At 42.7% G+C, this 21586-nt stretch overlaps 2 protein-coding genes across 3 annotated transcripts in view; both read right to left on the reverse strand.

Moving 5' to 3' along the window:
- Window positions 1–1073: 1073 nt before the first annotated feature.
- atp8b5b (ATPase phospholipid transporting 8B5b) lies at window positions 1074–13356 on the reverse strand (the record flags this gene model as incomplete). The annotated part of the gene is made up of 28 exons (XM_084382860.1): window positions 1074–1399; window positions 2001–2131; window positions 2481–2619; window positions 2712–2957; window positions 3067–3150; window positions 3276–3499; window positions 3587–3770; window positions 3989–4139; window positions 4907–5012; window positions 5138–5249; window positions 5342–5506; window positions 5612–5727; window positions 5843–6031; window positions 6128–6293; window positions 6400–6443; window positions 6524–6732; window positions 6826–7019; window positions 7193–7281; window positions 7850–8008; window positions 8795–8877; window positions 8957–9027; window positions 9238–9310; window positions 9442–9503; window positions 9651–9749; window positions 11189–11302; window positions 11441–11499; window positions 11835–11918; window positions 13062–13356. 28 exons carry the CDS (start codon window positions 13354–13356, stop codon window positions 1142–1144), a joined length of 3906 nt encoding a protein of 1301 aa, XP_084238986.1. The 3' UTR covers window positions 1074–1141.
- A 1642-nt stretch (window positions 13357–14998) lies between these two features.
- The window catches only part of unc13bb (unc-13 homolog Bb (C. elegans)), a 70856-nt gene continuing 64268 nt past the window's right edge, over window positions 14999–21586 (reverse strand). Inside the window, exons 31-40 of one of the 2 annotated variants that reach the window (XM_084383877.1) lie at window positions 19939–20027; window positions 19674–19820; window positions 19305–19428; window positions 19057–19110; window positions 18880–18957; window positions 18353–18500; window positions 18071–18127; window positions 17816–17908; window positions 17555–17714; window positions 14999–17437 (exon numbers count right to left, since the gene is read on the reverse strand). In XM_084383877.1, coding sequence (XP_084240003.1) covers window positions 17152–17437; window positions 17555–17714; window positions 17816–17908; window positions 18071–18127; window positions 18353–18500; window positions 18880–18957; window positions 19057–19110; window positions 19305–19428; window positions 19674–19820; window positions 19939–20027 — 1236 coding nt within the window. In that variant the 3' untranslated portion in view covers window positions 14999–17151. The remainder of the gene's footprint in view (window positions 17438–17554; window positions 17715–17815; window positions 17909–18070; window positions 18128–18352; window positions 18501–18879; window positions 18958–19056; window positions 19111–19304; window positions 19429–19673; window positions 19821–19938; window positions 20028–21586) is intronic. The other variant, XM_084383878.1, reaches the window with a different exon arrangement.

Consider the following 21586-nt stretch of genomic DNA (forward strand, 5'->3'; position numbering starts at 1 on the left):
TTGTTTTTTACATGTTACACCGACAATTTATTTAAAAAAATGGCCACACAGTCAAGTTAATTGTTTTATTCACAGATAATCTCTCTTGTAGAAACTTGAACAATCGTGGGGATCAAGATCAGTATCAGTAGACACAATCTCAGCATCTCAACATAAAGTAGAAGACACAATGTCAATATATATGGAAGGACTGAGGAAAAGGTATTTTATGAGTAATATGTGCAGTCTGCTGGGGCTTTGCACCGGCCCTCCTATGACACTAACACCACTACTGTACCTTTTATTTAGCTGAAAACACAACACTGACCCCTGGCTGCACTTTGAAAACACTGTGACTAAGATGTACTGATTGAACAAGGTATGTTGTTGACACACAATAGGACAATAATAACAAAAATCTTCATGTAAATAATCATGTAAACAACAGAGTGGAAATAGGTTCATCGTAAATTTCAACTGCAGCTGAAGTCACTCAATCTCTTCTCATGACGACACCCTGAGTACTGACGGTTCACTTGAGGGGAAAAAAAAGATTCAAAAGTACAAAATGCAACTTCCTGTTGCAGGCACTGTGGTATAACAGTTTCTCAAGATCAGCTATGGCAACCTTTACATCCTTTTAGCTCACCTTCTCAAAACAATCTGCAGATCACAACAATAAAAATGACACAAAGTTAATCTCATCGCAGTTTCTGGTTTTTCATGTTTTAGGCCGTTAAGTACATACTGCATGTAGTTTTTCTGCCATTTAAATTTTGGAATAACAAGACAATTTTTCACTGTATGCAAGTGTTTGACAATAAAGATGAATTAAAAGCTTGAAAAGCATTAAATGTATGAGCTGTGTTGTTAGAAAATCTAATTTAGAGCTGATGCTCAAATTGCAGAGACTGAAGTGATAAAGCTAAGACATGCAAAAGCACCAGTGCGGCGTCCCTTTGAGGTTGTTCAATATTTTCACAGTGACATTTACGCATGAGGAAAAACCTTAAGTTAAAGTCAGACTTAAGTGCGGAGATTTTACCTGGAAACAACCCAGGTAGTGAACTTTACCCTGTGCATCCTCTCATGAGTGTGAGCTCGGCTCCAAAATAAAAACATTGCGCTCTCACACACTTAAATGTCCCTGAACATCTCCTGTCTAAGGGCTCTGTGAGCCCTCTGGCTCCTCCTTGATGGTGCGGTAGTGCTGTGGCTGGTTCTGAGCCAGAGGAGAGTCTGCTTGGAGAAACAGGACCGGTCGACTCTTCAGGGGTCGCAGGAACTTCCGCGATGTCACCAGATCACCGTAGCCCTGGGAGTGTGAGAAGGCGTAGCCAGACCGACGGGTGCTGATACGCCTGGGAGGCTTGTGAGGTTTAGGAGCTGGCAGCGCCTCCTTCCGCATCTTATATCTCACCTACAGGAGGGAGGGAGGGACGAGTCATCAATATGGTCTTCTTAACATGGCTGCATATGTTCATGCTGGACAGTGAAGTGCTATTAATACACATGGGTGCACATGGGCTCCTCCGGGTGCAGATATTTTCACAATGATAGACTAACATTTCCCACTGCACACAGTCTCCTGGCTTATACACTATTTCATATAACATTTATAGCTTCTTACCACCTAATTTTAATATGTAAGCAATCAAAAATGGGAAATGCCCCAAGCTGCTTCCACTCCTCAACCAGGAGTCAGTCTTCCCACCCTGTGCACAGGTGATCTGAATCTCCTGCAATTAGTCATGAGGGATTTTGTAAAATCAGCCCAAAACAAAGAAAGACAGCAGGTCTCAAACAATGGGACTGCTACAAGCCAATGTTGATCAATCTACGATAGTCGTCCTTTTTTGCTGCTGTAATTATTATTCATATATCCCTCTAATGTACTTAACAGATCAGAAGGCCAACTTGTAACCTCAAAGAAAATGTGGCAGAGTTTGGATGAAGTTACGCCAGAAGTATAACTTTTAAAACGGGGAGTACACTGTAAACAATGTTTCATGTGTTCTCACCTTGTCATTGATGGTCGGCCGAAGCAGAATGAGAATGAAGCGGAAAGCCACGACAGGCAGAATACACAGGAGGGAAGTCAGGAAGATGGTCAGCCAAACGTTCGGCTGGTTCAGAGAGTTTCTTGCCGTACCTGCAGTTCAAAAAGCACCAGACCAGCAGTCAGAGTCACAAAGTAAAATGATTTATCATTATTCTACAGTCTTACAGTATTGTGTTTGGGTTACACGGGACTCTGAACACATTCAAAAGGGTAAAGAGTCGATGCACAAACCACAAAAAACTGATAGAAATCTGTAGATGGAGACTTGAGGCGCAGCAGGATTATTGGAAACCTCATTCTCACCTACTTTTCATTGTTGTTGGACTGTGATACTGTAAACCATATGAACCTGTACATGTTGGGCTACGCTTTCCAAAGTATCTGAAGACCTGAGCACTGACCACCTCTCAGCCTCCATAAAAGACCTGAATCAACTCACCAATGAAAGGGAAAGCGGAGGTGAAGATGAAAAACATGCCGTTGCTGTACATGGTGAAGGTGACGGCAAAGTAAGCGGCCAGGCTGCCCCATATGAAGAACTGGTTCACTGCTGTCCAGTAATGGGTGTCCAGACACAGCTGAAACATATAATGTTGAGTGCACACATTCAAATCAATATTTCATCCTGCAATTTGTCTGTTAGGGTAAGTCACAGGACTGTATTCCTCACCTGTATGCTCACTACAAACAGCAGGCAGGTCTGCGCCAGTAAAGCGAACGACTGATAGTCGGCGATGTCTTTGCCGTCGTCTCGGACCGTGTCGTATATGGCGGCCCACGGGATGAAGAAGAGGATGAGGGAGCTGTAGCAGCTGTGCATCATACAGCGCACAAAGGCTTTCTTGCTGAAGTACATGTTCAGCTGGCCCGGAGTGTAGAGCTGAGGATACTGGAAACTCCAGCGGTCGTTCACATCCTACAGAAACAGATGATTAGAGAAGGACGAGGATACAGACCCCAGGGTGTAAACTTCTGATCATCTATAAGATATTAAAAAATTAAGTAATTCTCCCCTCAGCACATACCTGGTCAAAGATACTCATGCCAAGGACAGGGAGAGCTGTATAAACCAGGTTATACACAGTGATGAACCACTCGTCATACACAGTCTATGAACAAGAACAACAAAGACAACATGTTATAAAGCAGTAATAACATTGTGTGTATTAACTGTAATGCAGATTTTATCTTACCCATTGAGTTATGTAACATAATACCAACACACGTCCCTCACCTGAGCAGAGAAGCCGCAGAAGAAGGCGTACCAGAAATGCACAAAGGTGAAGGTGAAGTTCTTGTAGAAGAAGTATCGCAGGAACTTGCACATGCGTAGGTAGGACCAGCGCCCGTGCACCAGCAGGAGGCGCTGAAGGTAACGGAACTGGGCGAAGGAGTAGTCGCTGGAGAGAACGGCCTGCATGCCCTCCTGACCGCTGATGCCGACGCCGATGTGAGCAGCTGTAGGACAGACAGGAATGACACTGGTTCTAACACGACTCTCCGGCGCTCGAGGTTTGTGTTAGTGTCCGAGCTAAATGAGATTACCCTTGATCATGCTGACATCGTTGGCCCCATCCCCGATTGCCAGAGTGACAGCCTGCTTGTATTTCTTGACCAGCTGAACCACCTGCGCCTTCTGCAGAGGGGTAACCCTGCAGCAGATCACCGTCTGACACATGCACGCCGTCCTCAGCAGCTCCAGCTGCAGGTTCTTCTCCAGCGCAAAGGCCTGAAGAAGGAAAGGAAGAAGGGATTGCTGGATTGTACTGAGGTCAGGCAGCCCTTGAAAGATTTCAACCAGACACTAAGATGAAATCTCCACACTGTCAGGAGAGCAGTCAATTCTAGTTTCTACATTTAGTTAAACTTAGCTGCTCATATTGAGTCTATTCCTTGTTGCTTTAGCAGCTGCTAGAAGTGGAGGTGTGTCTGAAGAAGCCCTCTCACCAGACTGTGTCCATTGATAATGAGGCCATAGTCTCCATCCACTGTCTCATCCTGCACAGTCTCAGTCTTCTGAAGCCAGAACAGGCCGGCACGTTCCTTAACCACCGACGGCTCGTCTGCAGAATCTGGACACATTTTCCTTCTTGCGGTCCTAAAAAACAGGAGGATTGTTGACAATAAAAACATTATGAGGTCAGGGCTTAAGTCTTATCATGCCAGTGGCAGTTGATGAAGCTTAATGATCAACTTCAGTCAGGCACTCCTCTTTCTCATGGCCGTTTGACAGTCAACACGTCGCCTCCCTCAGTGGAGTCGCTGTATTTGTGCAAATCTCCTTTTGTCTCCTCGTCATTTTACTACCAGTGAACATGAGTGTGCGTTCTGTTTTCTACCCGGCAGACTTCAAATGACATTTGACTATGACTATATAGCTACGGATAACTTCCTCTCCCCTGCAATAAACAAACAATGCTCTGTTTATTCCTGTCATCTACAGGGATCTCCAAGTGTTACATGAAGATTTAGCTTTGGCATTTAATGTCATGCATCTGGCCACCATGTGCTCTGTACTTCACAGGGTTTTTGTTTTAACGTGTCTTAGTTGAAAGCATAGAAAGTCAGCTAGAGTCGAGGCTTTCAGCCAGCTAGCAGAACTGCAGCGTTATCTTCCAGAAGCTACGTTCTCAGATCAGCTGATTACATCCACAGTGGCTGACTAGAAGTGAGCAGCCTGTGTGAAATCAGGACACATTGTTCACATAATCACAGCAAATTTCGAGTGGTCTGCCTGCCTGTGTTCAAAACAAACAGACTTTCTATATTCTCTTCTAGTCATTTTACGACTAAAATTTCACATTCAGTTTATTAAAGCAGCCTCCGATCATCAGACGCTACATGTGCTGCAGATGTTCGACTCACACGAGCTCCTCTTTGACTCCTTCAGCCGTGTTTGCTGCCACGATGAATATCTCCTTCATGTCCTCTCTCAGCATGTTGCAGGAGTAGCCGATATTCTCCGCCGTCTCTGTTCAAAAACGTCAATATTTACGATGAATGCGACGCAATTCATCTGTCAAACATGACATTCATTCACACTCTGACTCTGACTATTTCACATGATATTACTGTATAACTTAACACATCACTCACCCTGTTTATCTCCGGTCAACACCCAGATTTTGATGTCAGCTTTAGCCAGCTGCTCGATGGTCTGTGGCACGCCATCCTGCAGCTTGTCCTCCACAGCCGTCGCTCCCAAAAGCTAAAAACACCAACAGAGCACAGAGTGGTGAGTTGAGCAGGTTTCATTCTGTGGCGAATAAAAACAGTCAGCTTTTCAGCGGGCAGACTCACCACCAGGTCTTTCTCTATCTCTTCATAAAGCTCGTCGAGTCTCTCCTCTCGTCCATCCATGGCGGTGCTGGCGTCGTGGTGGCGCCTTTTCCAATCGTCCATATAACTCTCATCCAAGTCCTTGTAGGCCAGAACCAGCGTGCGGAGGCCTTCGCCTGCGTACTCCTATTTTGGTGATGAACAGTTCGAAAGAAAAGTCTTGAGGAATTCTGCATGTGCGTGAGTTTTATATCAGCATACACGTCACAAACATCCAACCACATCACTCACGTTGAGGTGTCTGGTGGTAACTTCCATTAGTTCGTTGCAGGACGGGTGGAGTCTCTCGTAGATGATGGTGTCCGCCCCTTTGCAGAACAGAGTCAGCTTGCCTTCGGGGCTGCGCACTGGAAATCACGGTGGAAGTTGCTTAACATAAACTCGGAAAAGAGGTCCTTGAACGCACCGACAGGGACTGTTTTGAAACATTTATACACATGTTGTGCCGCTGTTCTCTCTCACCTATGACTGACATTCTCTTGCGCACATTATTGAAGTCAAGAACGGCCAGAAGTTCGTAGACGACTTGTCGACCCATCTCCACGACCGTGATGGACTCTGGCGTGCGCTGGCGGAACACGAACCCGAAGTTTCTTGCCGCGGTCACCAGAGCGCCCTCGTCAGGTGACTGAGCCTGATAGTGGAGCTCACCTGCCAGGAGGTAAAGACAGCAAGAAAGGAGAGGAAGGAACAAAGTTAGTACTTTCACTATCAGATGTTTTCTAATCTCCGTTAGTGGACGCTCACCCTCTTTCTTTTCCTCGGGCATGACAGTGTGGCACAGAGCCAGCAGGCGGAAGAAGGCCTGAGCCTCCAGGTTTCCCTCTTTCACCGTCTCCACCAGTTTGTGGTCGTGAAAGTCGAACTTTGGATCAGCCAGACGGTTCCAGGAGAAGTCCACTTTCTCCGTCTTCTGCAGAGAAACAGAAGCAGTGGAGAGAAGCAAGAAAAAGTTAGAGGATTACTTGACAAATACTTCACAAGAATATACAATCATGTGTAGGTGATCTCACTCTCACCTCTGTTATTTCCACCCTTTGTCCCGCAAAGTCAAACAGCTCGCCTGAACAACACAGAAACACACTCCAGAGTCAGTAATCCAGCCCGCACTGCTGTGTGATCTAACGATTTAGTTGAGCTCACCGTAAGCTTTCCCGTTGATGGAACACTTGTTGAAAGTCATGATGTTCTGCGTCAGGGTGCCGGTCTTGTCGCTGAAGATGTATTTGATCTGGCCCAGCTCCTCGTTGAGCGTGGTGGTCCTCGCCTGTGCAGGAGTGTCACTCTTGGGATAATACATCTTCCTGTCCCAGTCTATGAAGAAGCTGTTGCCCAGACGGATGATCTCCACACTGACGTTGACACACACAGGGACAAATGTGAGGCAAAGAGGGAACAACTTGAACTTTTTTCTGATTTTATTCTCTTTCTGTGCTTGAACGTACCTGACATAGAGAGAAATGGGCACCACAGTGTTGAGGACGATGACGTAAGACCAGAAGGTGAGGAAGGACGAGAGACCGGTGTCAACCCCCTGTTCACGAGGCAGGAAGGCTGTGAACACCGAGCCCTCCTTGAACTCCCAGATTGCATTGCCGATGGCCAGAACGGTGCACATTGATGCCAGGAAACCAAAGATCTGATGGAAAAAAGACTTTTCAGTCTGCTGTCGGTGATCAGCACCTCTTTACAGCCCCTGGTGTGTGTTACCCCCCTATGATGTGATGTGAGGTGAATGCTTAACATTTTCAGCTTAAGTGTACGTGTGAGCTTGTGTGTGTGTGTGTGTGTGTGCATGGACGTTAAACTCACACACAACACCAGGACATTCATCAGATGATCGATGCTCGTCCGTTTGAACGTCGTCTTCCCGCTGTTCTGCATCAGCTTGGTGTCGGGACCTGAACAGGTTCAATCTCTTGTTCATATACACTGACAGTAAGGCAATAAGACATCAAATGCTAACACCGAAAGCAGGTTAGTCATGTTAACTGGTAACGATAGCTTATCGATTAAGACTAACGTCAGACTGGTAACGTCAGCTTAACAATAATGCTAACTAGGCTACTAGCTAACTACAACATTCAACCGACAAACACGAGCTAGTAACATTAGATACAATTATTATTATTAGCCTTACCATCATCATTATCCTTCTATATTTAATTAATTATTATTCACAGCTGTATTTTACTGTTATGTTATGTATTACTTTGTTGTCGTCTGTCTTGTTCACAATAAAAAATATGAATTTCCCAATGCAGCACCTGTGGGGCCCCTGCATACTTGGGTGGTGCACCCCAAGCATAGCTGTGTTTCCTACATTTTGACCTGCATCATCATATTGAGCGAGTTACTGCTACCTGCAGGTACCTGCTATCTGTGGTACCTGCTACCTGCTTCTACCTGTGGGTACCTGCTACCTGCTAGTACCTGCCACTTACTAGCAGCTGGTGAGAGATGAGTTACCTCCGAAGATGACCAGGCCGAAGCACCACTCGGTGTTCCTCAGAGTACATCCTCTCAGCAGCACCTTGTCGTTGTCCAAAGCGTACGTCTGTCCGCTCAGAGACAGGATCCCCTTGAACTTGTCCAGACGGTTGTTGGGAGGCTCACATCGCACTTCACCTGAGAGAGACGGAGGTCAGTGTCAGAGACACATCCAAGATAGGCTAAGACCTTCGTCGTGTTCAAGTGTGGAAATTTAACGACCAACGTTAGCTCATGTAGCCTACTTAGAGGAGAGATTTAGGCTGGTCTGAAACAGCATATTTGCAGTATCACAGCTATTGTTAGCTATTTGAAATGTCGTAGCCGTATTAATCTAAAATGATGTATGCATAGAAAAGTACTTATTGTTATTATTTCTATAAGACAATGGCTTTTTTAGTCAATAGCTTCATAAATCTAAATATCTTAACAGATATTCTTCCTTCTCTTTTATTTCTTTCTCACTTTGAAATGTTATCTGGCTCATGTAACCTATGAAGACTTGAGTGTTGGGTAGTTTTGCTCCTGATAGAGCTGCAGTGATTAATTGATTAGCTGTCAACAATTATATAATTGTAAACTATTTTGATGATAAATTAAAAGGTTTCAATAACTAAGTCTGAATCTTCTTCCTCCAGCTTCTTAAATGTGAACATTTTACCATGTATTTCCTCCTGCATGACAGTAAACTGAATATCTGTGGTTGTTGGACACAACAAGACATTTGAGAACATCATCTCGGGCTTTGCTAAACACTTATTGATTTTTTTTATAGACCAATCAACTAATCGATTAATCAAGAACAAAAAATCTTTATAACCCACTGAAGAAGTGTATTATTTCCGTAAAAATGAAACTTAATAGGCGGATGCAATTCTCTAAATATAGCCATCTGTTAAACATTTCTTCTCTTCAGCTTCTCACCATTGAAAGCAGCCAGTGCATCTATGTTGTCTCCCAGCTCTCCAGTTACAGTCAGGGCCTGTTTCACCTTCAGATTGGTTTCACTGCGGGGAGACCAAGAGGACATGAGAAGGATGCGACAGAAGAGTGAGAGACGTCAGTTGTCAGGTGTTGAACACTCACCCATCTAACTCAGCTGTTTCTACGTAGACCAGATTGAGAGGCTCACTGCTGGACAGCAGCAGGAGGTCCGCCTACAAAATAAAGCATCGCAGCACAGACGAGTGAAGGATAGAAGATAATACGATTAGATAAACTTGTGTGGACTTTGTCTTGGACTCGTTATCTCTGAAAGCATCAAAGTATAAAGATCAGTAATGTGTTATAAAAAGCCATAAATCTCCCACAGTTGATGTTACAGAAATAAACCTTTCTAATCTTTATTGTGGCGTAGTGATACTCACCGTGACAAACTCGTTATTCTCCAGTTTAATTATATCTCCAACCTGAACACTCATCCATTTTTCCTTCTTCAGTCTGCCATATAAGCATAAAACGTAGCATGACATCACAACACTGCACACAGATCCATACAAAACAGACTTCTTTAAGGTCAAAACTGCTTGTTTGTATTTACAAATGTGAAATCTGTATCTGAAATGACTCACTGTCCATCGACGAGGACGTCCACCATGCGGTTATTCACCTGCTTGTCGCTTTTGTGTCTGTTCTACTCAGAAGATACAGGATAAAGAGAAAACATTGTTTGTTGTAGAGACGTCGCTTTGATTCAAATTACACAGTGGCTTATGTTTTTGTCCTAATATCCACTGGGATTCATCTGAAGTCCCAAGTGATCATTATGATTGCAGCTTACTATGTCATCGTTGGCGTCCTTCACCGCTGTGATAGACAGCACCAGGAACAGGGGGACAGCCGTGGTGAACCAGGAGAGAGAGGAGACTTGTGGGATTACCTGTGAACAGAACACACACACACACACACAAACACACACACACACACATTGAAAATTACTTAGTACCTTTCATCTGTAGGACTGAAAGATGCTCTGAGGTCAAACTCCTTCACTGAATACTTTGTGGATAACATCTGCAAAAACATCATGACTGAAAAATGTTAATGCTCTACGCCTCGTTTCCACACAGGTTTGTTTCATGTAATGAATTACATAAGTATCCGGGTCAAAAAGGCCAATAGGATTTTCAACTTTTCCAATAAAATCCTTTAGGACTGCTACATATGAGAAAAATGTTTGGTTCTTTTAGGATCTCCTCCTGGAAATCTGTTTTTATTCCACTAGTTCAAATAAATCCCCTCAGGATTCCTTTCAGTTTCTGCAAAAAGTCCTTTAAGACTTTGTCTGAAAACAAATGTTCGGCTCATGTGGGATTTTCAGTCGTCTTGTTTTTAATTTCCATTGGATCTTACATATTTTTTAAACTTTGACTTTGATACATTTTAGTTACGGGACTCTTATTTCTTATTCTAAATCTATGCTGGGTTCTTGTAAAATCATATTAAGGCAGTGCACTATAAGTAGTTAAAAAGTTAAAAATAGTTAAAAATGCTCTATAACACGTTACGCATGGTTCAGTCTTATAGTGAGGGTGTGTCATCTAATGGTTTTCTGTCAATCATAAATGATCACCTTAGAGGGATATTCAATGTAGCGTCCTGTGGTTTGATGCAAGCTCTGGTTATAATAATAACAACAACAACAACAACAACAACTGTTATTACTATGATGATGATGATGATGATGATGATTATTATTATTATTATTATTATTATTATTATTATTATTATTATTATTGATCCCCTGCAAGCCTGGCTGAATCTCACAGACAACTCTGGAAATACCTTTTAAGGTCATTCCCAGAATCATATCACGTCACACACGCTTCCAACAGCAGCGTTGCTGTGTGTATACACACCTTGTTTTCAATGCCAGGCAACACATTTCTTTATGGATGACTAGTAAAGCCACTGCTAATATGAGAAAGGAGCACAGAGGTTTATCAAGAAAAAAACAGGGTTTGACTGATGCATGGCGACAAATCTGTGAAATATTTTGTTAAAAGATGCATGAAACAAGGTCATGTGAGCACTGGACATGTTGACATAGCATCCTACAAATGTTATTTAAGTCTGCCGCCAGACTTTTCACTTTATGCTTATGCTTTACGTTTTTATGCTGACTTACAGTTTGTCTGAAATCCTCCGCAAAAGACTACATTTTTAGTGTAAAGCACTAAAGTTGCTGGAGTTTCACAGACACATCAGTGTTGACTCACTCATATATGTACACAGAAGTATGTGGAAATGACCCCACACATACAGTCCGTGTTGACATGCGTCACAGCATTGAGCAGGTAAACAGAGGAAGGTGTCTACCTGAAGGATCATGAGGAAGAGGAAGTAGGCGTTGGCGAGCCTCCGGAACTGCTCGAAGAGGTTGAGCGGCAGGAAGGTGAAGATGTTGTATTTGGAGGTCTTGATGGCATTGTTCTGACGCAGAGGGGAGAGGAGTGTGACACATGTAATCTCATACAATACAACATGACTTACACATGTGAGGATACAGTTTCTGACAGGACAGCAGGCATCTGTTGAATTCCCACAGAGAGTTTTTCTTTCTGAACTTACAGTGTAGTGGTACGACAGGTTAAACGGCCTGTCATTAGCTCGCAAGTGTCTCTCCTCCTCTGTAAAAAAGATGGAGAGCAAGAGAGGGATGAAGATGTCGCAGCAGCACCGGGAGAAAATTGTCTCTTCAATCGTCAAGTACATGAAGCATTAGTGCTATTTGTAGAGCTGTAACAATGATGCAGTTAACCAAGGTCAAACATTTGCCTGTTCCAGTAGGTTAAACGGGTCATAATGAAAGTAAATGTAGAGTCTTTGGATTTTGGGCCGTTGGTTGGACAAAAGCAGCGATTTATGGAGAATAAAAACGATCGTTAGTTGCATCTCTGGCTGTTAAAAACACATAAAACATAGTTGCTTAATGTTGAATGCACAACTCAGCGTCAGTGCTCACCTCCCTTCTGCTCTTTTCCGCACCACTCTCCAAAGTATGACGACACAGACCCCATCTTTAGCTCAGTTTCTCCATATTTCACACCTGGAGGAAGAGCAGGTGTGTGTTTATCACAGAGGGACGGATAGTTAGTGAAGCAAAGGGACACTCGTGTAGTTAAACTATACCCAGATCACACCTGGAAGGGGAAACTGTGCGGCAAAAGCAAAGGGGGAACCAGTTTATTTATGGAAGGTCATGTAGGAAACAGCTGTAGTTCAGTGTAAAGATCTGTATACTGAATACAAACAGGGAGCATCTGCTGAAATACAGTCATGAAGAGTTCAGAGCAGGATTAAAACATAATGAAATGAAACATGACATCGTAGAGAAGGAAAACATGTCAGACATGCACGAGTCTCTCTTTCAGGTTATATCAGGCAACATCCTCGACACTTTATCTGTGCTGCAGAGCTGTAAAAACATCGAGCCACTCCTTTCTCAACCCTTTGTACCAGAGAGAGATCTACAGCAGATAATCCATAACCACAATGATTAAGATAATGATACGACCAAGGGCGTCTGACTTGTTCAGAGTGCCATTCAACATTAAATTATAAATAGACGACAGAAAATGAAGTCTTTGCTTCATATTTTTGACATCTTCTGCTTTTTCTGCATCTTGGGACGGCAGATCATTTCCACAATGGAACAAAATGAAAATGAAATGTCCACATGGCCGGAAGTCAATATGAGCCAAAAAGAAAACATGAAATCATCTTTTCTCACCACTGCACTGTGCTTCTTAGCAAATATCCTGATTTGTATTGATGTACACTTTAGAAAACCAAAGCCGGCTCCAAACAAAAGGTCTCTGTTATCTTTCTCCTCACAGTCACAGAACTATGAAATCGAAACAAGTTACTGTGGATCTGAAGTGACCAGGCTTGGACTTTGAGGCCCTTTGTGATCTTTTTTTCATAAGAGTGTAAATCCACCATTTTCCCAATGTCTGAAGGCAAAAGAACTATCGGCCACGTACCTCAAAACAAAAATATGATCTCTTGTGTCCTTTAAGTCCTGCTCACACAGAGACGCAGGAGCATGAGGTCAAATAAACGAAAGAGAGGGAAAAAGCTTCGATCCTCCCTTTGCTTCCGCCTCAGACAGAGTAAATCCAGGCCCTCGTCTGGGCCCCGTGTGGACGTCCGGGCACCAGCCTCGTCCCAGACAGAGAAGAGGGTTCACCTGGGGCCTCCAGCCAGATGAAAGACGCGCTGAATAGACGTGGTGTTATGGTGAGAGAGGCGTCCACGGTAGAGGTTTCAGGTTCATGCAGGAAGAGCTGGGATCTCCCTGTGCCCAACAGCTCAGGGCTTGAGCAAACAGTGCAGCGATCTTTGGACCTGGATGGTGAGACGAGGCAGGAGTGGAGGGGCAGTAAAACAACAGTACAGGTGAATGGCTCCAGCCAATCAGGGCCAACATCATGGTTGTGATCTGGGTAGCCAGGTTTGTAACACACCTTGTGATGGGTGCGCATGCTCAGAGAATCAGGACTTATCTCTGTTTTCCACATCAACTTCCTTAATCTAAGTCACATTTAGCTTCGTTTAAAGGTGAAGGAAAAGCCAATAAGCATTTATGTTTATTTATGTTCTGTCAGTTCAGAATAGTGTGACTTCATGACCGATGTGCACGTCCAGGTGCTTTCACAAATGGAATTTAATACCTGGGCTCCAACACAAAGGAACACTGTATCGTCCAGGGGACCTCAACATGAACCGCTTGCTAAATTAGTTATTGTGTGAGTGTGCAAGGTGTGTGTGCCTGCAAGCACACAGACATGAACATCCACCTGCATGTACTGTGTGCACAGAGTCAAACAGCTGTAGAATAGACCTGATGGTTGTGTTTGGAAGATGAAGAGAAGCTCTGACCTCAACAGGAAACACTGAAGCATGTGATGTGGATCAGTTACCAGGTTATTAAAGTGATGATATCAAATTCCTCCGATTGTTAAACAAGAAGATTCATAATGGCATTTCTGATTGAATTAATCATTTCTTAAAATATTGCAATATCTTTTTGGGCTATGGTTACAGACTATCTCTCTGCCACCGCTCGCTCGTATTTTGAGTGTAATTCGTTTTTTTTAAAAAAGGACAAAACACAGCAAAGGTAAAGATTAATTCATTTTTTAAATATTTATACATGTTTGAATTTTTTATTTTCTATAGATATTGTGCTAACTATCATTATTGTGAATTCTTTAGGCCGTTACAATCATGAAACGGAAATCTGATATGGTGATAGCCCAGGCTAGGACTGGGACTATAATACTATAACATAAGTCTTATACAGTGTGATTTGTGATGTAATAATGGATATAATGTGGATATAATGACAAAGTGGGTAAAGACAAGTATAAGAACAAGTAGAACAGTCTGGTAAGTTTGGAAAGTTACATCACTTTACTGTAATGCAGCCTTTAAAACCAGGAAGAGAAATATAACCATATCCAAAATCTAAGATAGTCTCATATCACGATACCGGTATATCGATACATGCCCAGCCGTATATCTCTATTGTAGAATCAGTAGTATCAGAGGATACTTGAGCAAGTTAAAGCTGTGTTGGTGTCAGCTAACTTCCTGTCCGTTGTGCAGTTATCCCCTCCCTGCTCTCTGCGTCACCACACTTGCTCAACTTTTTGTTTTTCCGAGGCAGCTCTCTTTGCTTTTCTTTTTCTTCAAATGCTTCTCATCACTTGGCCTGTTTAGTAGTAAACTAAGTCGTCACAAGTAGCAATGGAATTGGTAGTTTTCCCTGTTTTCTTTAGTTTCCCTGAATTATTTTAAAATTATTTTTTTCTCTGACTGCATGAGGAGGAGCGACTGAGTTACTGATCACACAATCTATAACAGTGATTACTGTGGGAATACAGAGCTATAACATGTACAGCAGCTTTAAAATATTTGCTACTGTTCCAGCTGGTGAAGGTGAGACAATAAATCTCGACTTGGTTTAATTAATAAGATGATTTCCCTACAATATAATCTTCTAGTCTCTCTAGTCACTAATTTAACAGTGCACTACTACCTATAATTAACTGTTTCATGGGTAGCATGATCTGCCACCATTGATACTGTAGTGTTAAAACAAAACAAGTAGACACGTTTATAGATACTTCTCAAATACTTTATACAAAATTAATTAAATGGAATGTTTACATGGTGACAACATTTCAGAGTCGTGACAATACAAAGAAAACACCACAAAAATGCAGTTACTTTGACTGATATACTGTACTTGTTAACTATTGCAGTGACGTAGTGATAGTGCAAGGGTTAACAAACTTAGAAAACATAGAAATAAAAAAAAAAAAGTGAACATTTGCAACTTGGCACAAGGAACATGTACAGTATCTTACAGAATGGCTATGACACGTTTGCCCTCATAAACCAACAACATTGATTATTCACAAAGGAGAAAGAACTGTAACAAAGAGGATTCGTGGTTTCTACAGAGTGCGATCGGTTTCAAAATGTGCACACATTGAGGTTCTCATATTATAGCGATACCCTTCCTTCATTAAAAGTAACATTTGAATATTCTTCCATCAGTTATGAACACATTCACTGGCACACAGCTCACTGTATATGACTCCTGTCCATAAAACTGAAACATATCTTAAAACACAGTGATTGACATCAGTCCACACTATTAAAAAGGATCAACATTTACAAAAAAACACCAGAAGGAACAGAAAACAAAAGAAAACCCAGCCTAGATAACGTTACATCTGCAATATCAAAGATAAAAAGTACAAAATGATAAGGAACATCACTTGGAAAACTTATTTGACATCATCACGGGCAGAAGAAAGTGGCTAATCCTCACTGCTTAGAGCCAAAAGGAAATACAAGGATAAAAAAAAGATTAAAAAGAAACACAGATTTTGTTTGTTTTTTCACCAAAGTAAGGCCGCTCATAGGAAGAGAAGAAGAAAACAGAGCAGGAAGATATATATGTAAACCATAAGTTATTCTACACTCCTCAGCAGCTGAGGAGCTCGTGTTCAAATGTTCAGATATCCTTTCTGGAAGAAACAACTTGTTACCTGAAAGTTCAACATGTAGTATTTCTTTACCATAAATGAACAATTCTAAAAAACACAGTTATCACTATCAAGGACGGAAGTTGGAGTTTCCTAACAAAACACTCAGTTGTCACTTCATTCTGAGGATGTGTGTTTCACTTTGTAAAGAAACTTCAGTTGGACTGCAGCAGCAGCCGCTGTGCAAATCCTCTAAACACACTCTCGTGGCAAACACGTCTGTTCCCGGCAGTAAACAACATTTTAAATCACGGGCTTTGAAAAGCACAGACAAAAATAAATATGTATAAAAAATAAATACGATGGCTGCACCATCATGGGTACACAACATGAGCCAAGAGTAATTATAAATAAATATGGCCGGAGTCAGTGTTCACATGACTGGTCTGATTTTTTGATTTGACATTTTATGATTCACTGATCACATCGCTGCTGTCTTTCCTGGGGACACAGGACTGGAAACGTAACATGGCAAGGCACACATTTAACTGAACAATCCGTTAAATTATGGGGTCAATTAAGGGTTATTAGTTTAAGTACCTTCTCTTGACACATTAACTGTACAAGATTAACTTCATCAGCTTCACTTCCACTCCATTTAATAACAGACCATAAAAACTAGGACTGTCTCCCAGCTACCACACATTCATTCATCAAACAAAAGACCCCTCTCTGAGACAAACCACGCAGTATTTTCACATTTGCTCGAACCATCACAGTGGAGCTACAGAACAGGGCATTCAAAAGGTGTCACACATTCACAGTTTTCAGAGTGTAAGGCATCAAACACACGGCCTTGGTTCGGGGGTGGGGTTATTGCACAACAACATTGGGGAGGAGTGGGAACTGGTTTCTGGCATCCTCTGTTCCCTTGAGGCTGTGGCGTGCGCACTGATGAGGAGAAGGGTTAAAATCAAAGGTGAAATGAGGTGAAACAGCTGGTGAGTGTGAAGGTAGAGTGAGCCGGTGTCTGTGTGGTTGTGTGCTGTACAGTGGCTCGTGTTTGAAGAACACAGAGAGCGAGTGTTAATGTGACAGTGTGTCGGTGAGCTTGGCAAGGCGCCACCAAACAGTCAACAGCAGCTAAGACACATCAAAGGTCTGAATAAGAGTCTAAATGGCCATCTACAGAAAATAACTCCCTGCTTTTTGACAAGACATAAGATCCTTCTCTCATTGTCATATCCTTCCATCCTTTCCATGACTCTCCAGCTCCCCTCATCTTCCCTCCTCCGCAGAACGAGTCTCCGACTTCAGCTTCACAAACTCCTTGGCCACGTCGTCGTTGGAGCGCTGGGAGAGGATCCTCATGGCAGTGAGGCCGGTGTCGTCCATATAAATACGTGTGCCCAGCGGACACCAGCACGCGCAGTTGCCCTTCGCTGTGATTTCTCTTAACTGTATCACAGCCAAGCCGACAACTCTGTCGGCACGGCCGAAACAGTAGTCTTTGACGCAGACCTGCAGCTCGTAGCACTCGAAGCCATCCTGGTTACCCAGAACACTGCGGGAGGAGAGCACAGAGGTTTGAGCATCGAGTCAGTCAACAACTCAGGTCTGGTCGCTCTGGGCTACTGTAGAAAACTATTACAAAAGCAGGCACAGCTGTAGCAGTACTTACAAATGGAAGGTCTCGTTGAACTTGGGAGACCAGCTGTTGTTCTTGGATTTGGTCTGGAATTTGCGTTTCTTGTCGCTGAGGTGAGGCCCGATCATGGTGATCTCCACGAAAGGTCGGAACATACCGGACGTCTGCCATTTCAAGTCACTGGCTCCCACAACTGAATATGCAAAAACACAGACACAATGAGAAGATGGCGTCATCAGATAAGAACACTTAGCTAAAAATGTCAGACATTATGTTATGAAAACTCAAACAGACCTCTGGCGGTGACTTTCCGCTCTCCACTCTTAGGATGAGTGTGCAGCTCGATCTGGACGGACACCTCACCTATTGGCTTGTCCACGCCGGAACCTAGTGTACACCCAGATACATCAGTGAGATTACATACAAATGTAGAAATGTAGAAATTAGAGGTTGGTTTAGGATCAGACCTGTCCACCTCAGTGGCACAGAGTGACAAAACCAAAATGTACACGGGGAAGGAGGGAGGGCTGTCAGATCAATGAAACCTACCCCTGCTGGGCTGTATTTTGTCATTGGGAGTTAACCTAATACCCTTTCCATTGTGCACTGGCACAGAGGCAGCACAGGAGATAAAGAGAAGACAGCAATAACATGTCAGCATTAAAACACTTTAAACACACAAAACACAGGTGCAAATCAAAAAGAGGGACTAGTCTGTGAAAAGCCTCATTTATTAGACACTCACATAGTGCCCTCTCCTGGTCTAACATGGGAACTGCTTCCTCACTATTACCCTTTTCGATATATTATTAAGCCGTTTGTATGAACTACCTTGAGCCTGTTGTGTGGTCACAAACGTCTTTATGAGTGTGTCTGTTGTCTGAGTGTAGAGGGACAGAGCGTGGCGGAGGGAGGACAGCTCAGGACTCTTCTCCAGGAAGGCCTTCTTCAGCCCGTTGCCTCCTGCATGGAAGTATTGCTGCAAGGGAAACAGATGGACAGTCGGCACTTAAATATCTGGAGGGTTGAATGTATTTTGGTCAAAATAATAGAGTTATTATATATTTTAAACGAAGTGGAAAAAATATATGTGATTTGAAACTACAAACAAGAACTCAATGTTAGGTTTGACCACAACAGAATCAATTTAGCATTTTTCCACTTCCTGGTCCTGCTTTGCAAACGGCTTATTTCATCCGCACACTTTCCCCCGAGCCCGTTAAATCAGATAACTTATGGCCACATGCAGCTTACGTGACCTTTCAGGCCTCTTGATTAATGGATGAAGAGTTGACGAGGCTAATCTGACCCGTCTACCCTGCATCCTAATGAAACAGAAACCTGCAGTATAAACTGACCTTGATAGTGTCCAGTGCCACGTCCATGACAGCACACTGCCTGGGAGACAGGCTTTTAGCCTCCCCTGCCATGTGATCCTGCACATCCAAATGATGAGCAAAGAGGTGAGTTCATTCCACAATAACAGATAACAGAAGAGTTTGGTAAGACACGGTGTAAGACATACGAAGCCATACCTTCAGTTTGGACAGCTGACCCAGTTCTTTTGCAGCTGACAGAATCTGTGCACCCTGAAAAAAATATAATTTGTTGCTCCTCTTTTGTCAAATCATTACTACACTTAAAGGCAAAGTTCACCCAAAAATTAAAACAGGAGAATGCTGCAGTACTGTTCCAAAAAATGTGTGGACTACGAAACTTTATCTGACTGCTGAGGCCAGCACACAAACATAAGACTGGTGATACTGAATGTTGAAGAGCTTACAAAGGTATCGTTGCCCTGCGGCAGGACGATGGTCTTCTCCAGGCTGCTCATAACGATCCTCCACAGCTCCTTGAGCACACGCTTCAAAACAGTCTTCTCACAAACGGTGGCGAAAAGCGTGAGCCTGCAAAACACACACAAATACATTCACACACAAGTGGATGAGACACATGATAGTGCTGCGGTGTGTTAATCCTAAATTGGTGCTAGTATTGTTGAACATTGTCAAAACCTACAACAAACAGGACATAAAAGAATAACTAGATAGACAGTTTGGATTACACCTGTCAAAGTGACTGAAAACACGATAATAGGATCAAAAAGTTCACAATGTGGGGAGGATAACACCGGTCTAGTTAATCCACTCACTTCCCATCTAGGAAATCCATGAGTGGCCGCAGCATGTTGTCAGAGTCGGCGTCCACCTGGTTTTTGTTGTTGGCGTTGAGTGGTCCTTTGATCTGGTACAGCAGAGACGCCATCTGCCGCATGCACTCGTTGATACGAATCTGAAAACTGGAGGGAAAGAAAATGATCGATCAGCACAGATGCATGTGTGGTTACTGATTTCACTGTGAATGTACATGGGTGTGAGTGTGGCTGTGTGGCTGTTTACGGATTAAAATTTAGCTACCTGTTCCCAAATGTGCTGCTGAGCTCATCCAGCACGTTGTTCAGCTTCACCTGCAGGTCGTTCAGTAGGTCACTGGCCTCGGTGTCCATCTGCAGAGAGGCAGGCACACAGAAGCAAGAGAGTTCAAATATGACTGAGGGCCATTTACTGCTAGCAGATTAGCAAATGTATAGTTTTTGAGGATTCTATGGACGAATCCTGTTTTCATGTTTGAAATGCATTCATTTAATTCAAAACATTATTATTATTGTTATTATTATTATGATTTTCTAAAATCATGAGCATTTTTAATTATAGAGGTTTCAATGTTTTTTGTCCCTTGAACATTTCTTTAAGAGATGCTGCCTTTTGAAACAGATATAATAACCAAATAATACAGTTCAACATAATTAATAAAGTAAACAAAAAAAAAAGTCAAAGTGAAGTTTTCGCAGGCAAAAAAATGTAAGAAATTGCAAACATCTTATGTACGTGTTACGTCTTTTGATTTTCAGCTGGTGAACCAGGTTTTTCATTTTGCCTGCAGTCAATGGTCTGTATTTGTTTAATTTTCCTCTGCACAACGTCTGGTCATAGAAAAATAATGTACCATATTGTCTCTTTTCGAGAGTGAGAAGTGAAACATGTTAGCTGTGCCTGAATGGTTACAAAACCGTAAACAGTAAAATCGGTTAATTGCTAAAAAAATGGCCAAAACACAAAACAAAATGCAGAGAATATAATGAAAGAGAGAGTCAGTATGGGCAGGCAAACCTCAGAACACAGAGAACTTGAGAGCATCTTTGATTTCATATTTGTAGCTTTTGGCCAAAACACCAAAAGTTACCTTTGAACTTCTGAAAGCTGCACTTCAATGCTAAAGCTAGAAGCTTCAAATTAAACCAAGAATTTAAGATCTATAAAAAGAACTTCAGGCCGTGTGTTACATCAAGTTACAAGTACAGAAGTACAGCCAGTCTGTCATGCTTACAAATACCAAAGGATACCAAGGGATGACAGAGGCAAATTCAGTTCTGTGATGTACTTTGATGTTTGTTTTCTACACACACCATGATTGTAGTTTGTAAACAAAGAAAAAAGAGGAGAAAACATTTTAACACAAACAGCCGAGCAAACCCACCTTTTTACCAGCAGTCTCCAACTTTCAAAGGGAGCACGTTGAAGAAAAACAAGTTTAATACCGCAGGAGATGTCTTAAAAGTGGTAAGTCTCACAAGAACAGGGTGAGGGAACAAGTAGGCGAGGGAAAGATCCATGAATTACCTCCAGTAGACCTAACCCAGGTATATCGTGGCATCATCTAAATAAGCACAGCCTGCAGGGGAGCTAAGTCATATGGATGAGGCGGTGGTGTGGCTCATTAAGTCAATGATCCAATGGCCCTTTGATACATGGCTTGTCAGGGTCGCACGGCACCATTACTGAGGAGTGACTGAGGTGTTTCTGCTACGCAGCACAAAGGGAAGGCTTCAGGGGAGAAAAGGCGGCTAGAAATGGATGGTGTCGTGTTTGTAATGTGCTATATGTGGTATGTTTTGCCTGAGAGTGTTTTTGTTTTAATATTCATGAGTCTCTACACCTACACTCACCTTCTTCTCTTCAAATGCACTTTCAGTCTACGACAGCACAGACAGGTAGAGGGCAACAC

Source organism: Pagrus pagrus (assembly GCF_965226575.1).
Source record: "Pagrus pagrus genome assembly, chromosome: 19".
NCBI lineage: Eukaryota > Metazoa > Chordata > Actinopteri > Spariformes > Sparidae > Pagrus > Pagrus pagrus.